General features: G+C 47.0%; 1 protein-coding gene across 1 annotated transcript; it reads left to right on the top strand.

Moving 5' to 3' along the window:
* The first annotated feature begins 636 nt into the window (after positions 1 to 636).
* LOC131251775 (uncharacterized) lies at positions 637 to 1220 on the top strand. The gene has a single exon (XM_058252719.1). It carries the CDS (start codon positions 672 to 674, stop codon positions 1119 to 1121), a length of 450 nt encoding a protein of 149 aa, XP_058108702.1. The 5' UTR covers positions 637 to 671; the 3' UTR covers positions 1122 to 1220.
* Positions 1221 to 1449: the final 229 nt, after the last annotated feature.

Below are 1449 nucleotides of genomic sequence, written 5' to 3'. Positions count from 1 at the left end.
ATAAGGCTGCAGATTTGCCACTTATTAGCTTATTGAGTAAATTCTCTTGGCCCACGCCGATGTCCGTCTTTTTCATTTTCTCTATCCGTTTTATCAGCTCATTTTAAAAATAAATGAAAGATTAAGCATACCAAATTACAAGGACGACGCCACTGCAAATAGCGGGGATGATGACGTCCACCGTTAAAATCTTTCCAGGGCTACAGTGATGTTAATTTGTCATCCAACCTATGAATAATATCACACCCATGTGAATGAAAGGAAAACACACAAATACGGCCCGTAAGGAGTTTTTAATAGTAGTAGTTCAATTCCCTTCCTATGGTGTGGTCCACTTGAGATTTAGATATACTTTCAATTATAACATGATGAAATGAGCGGATAAACGGATATGGACGGCCTTGGTATACACCACGGTGGCCCAACAGAGTTTAGTCGGTACACAATCCGCGTCCGCTGTACAAACGTTGGGTCGAGCATCGATTCCTAAAACTCGCTGATGTTCCTTGCTTGCGACATCTGGCACTTCTTGAGAGAAGTACCTGGCAGAACGTTCTAGCGATCACTCTCTTTCGTTCTCCGGGACCTTCCAAAACTCCAGATAAAAGGCCTTTCGCCTTCATTGCTTTCAAGCTATCTCTGCGAGACAGACAGGTGAGGGAGAGAGAGGGATGGAAAGAGAAGGCCCTAAGGAGATTGCTAGAACGATTCGCGTGGTGAGCAGAGACGAGGAAGGGCGCAAGAGGGTTGAGAAAGCCGAGCTAAACGCTCACAACCCCGACACCCTCCGCTACATGGAGAAGAAGCTGCACGACAAGGGCGTCCAGCGCATGGAGCGTCACCCCGTCGACGGCTTTGGCATTGCCCATCGCCCGCCCAAGTTGGGCCATGGCGGGAAGTTCACGTGGGAGGGCCCCGCTAACCCTGCTGAGAACGTGCTCTCTGCCGCCCTTCTCGCCATCGATGAGAAGGACCCCAATTACGTGGACGGCGATGATGATATTGGAAGGGGTGATAGTGATGTGGAGGGTGCTGTGGTAGGAGAAGTGGAGGTTGCGAAAGCTGCAGAGGCTAAGGAAGGTGTATCTAGAATTGAAATCTTGCCTCCTCTCCAGCCTTGAATTGAAAAACATGTATTTTAAGGACTTTTGAAGCCTTGTTTTGTTTTAACAGCACCAATGAAATTAAAAAGTGGTCATGCGTGGAATTCACTGTAAAAAGATTGAAATTTCTTGTGCTATTGTAATTTTTTTCCTTTAGATTCCACAACTTACAGGCACCCGTAGCAACTTTCATAGGCTTTTATTATAACCTGGAACCGGAGACGATGGCTGTGCGTTTTAGGGCCCGTTTGGACGGATTCCCTCGTATTAGGAGGGATTACACGGGATTGAATTGTCAAATCCAGCAGCTGCCTGTTTGGAAGACAAGGGATTTCTGGTGGATAGG

This window comes from Magnolia sinica, chromosome 1 (assembly GCF_029962835.1).
Source record: "Magnolia sinica isolate HGM2019 chromosome 1, MsV1, whole genome shotgun sequence".
NCBI classification, from domain to species: Eukaryota; Viridiplantae; Streptophyta; class Magnoliopsida; order Magnoliales; family Magnoliaceae; genus Magnolia; species Magnolia sinica.
This window is presented reverse-complemented; position numbering and strand designations above follow the sequence as displayed.

What these genes read in the sequence shown, in the direction of transcription:
- LOC131251775 (XM_058252719.1), top strand. Translation starts at nt 672, where the DNA reads ATGGAAAGAGAAGGCCCTAAGGAGATTGCTAGAACGATTCGCGTGGTG.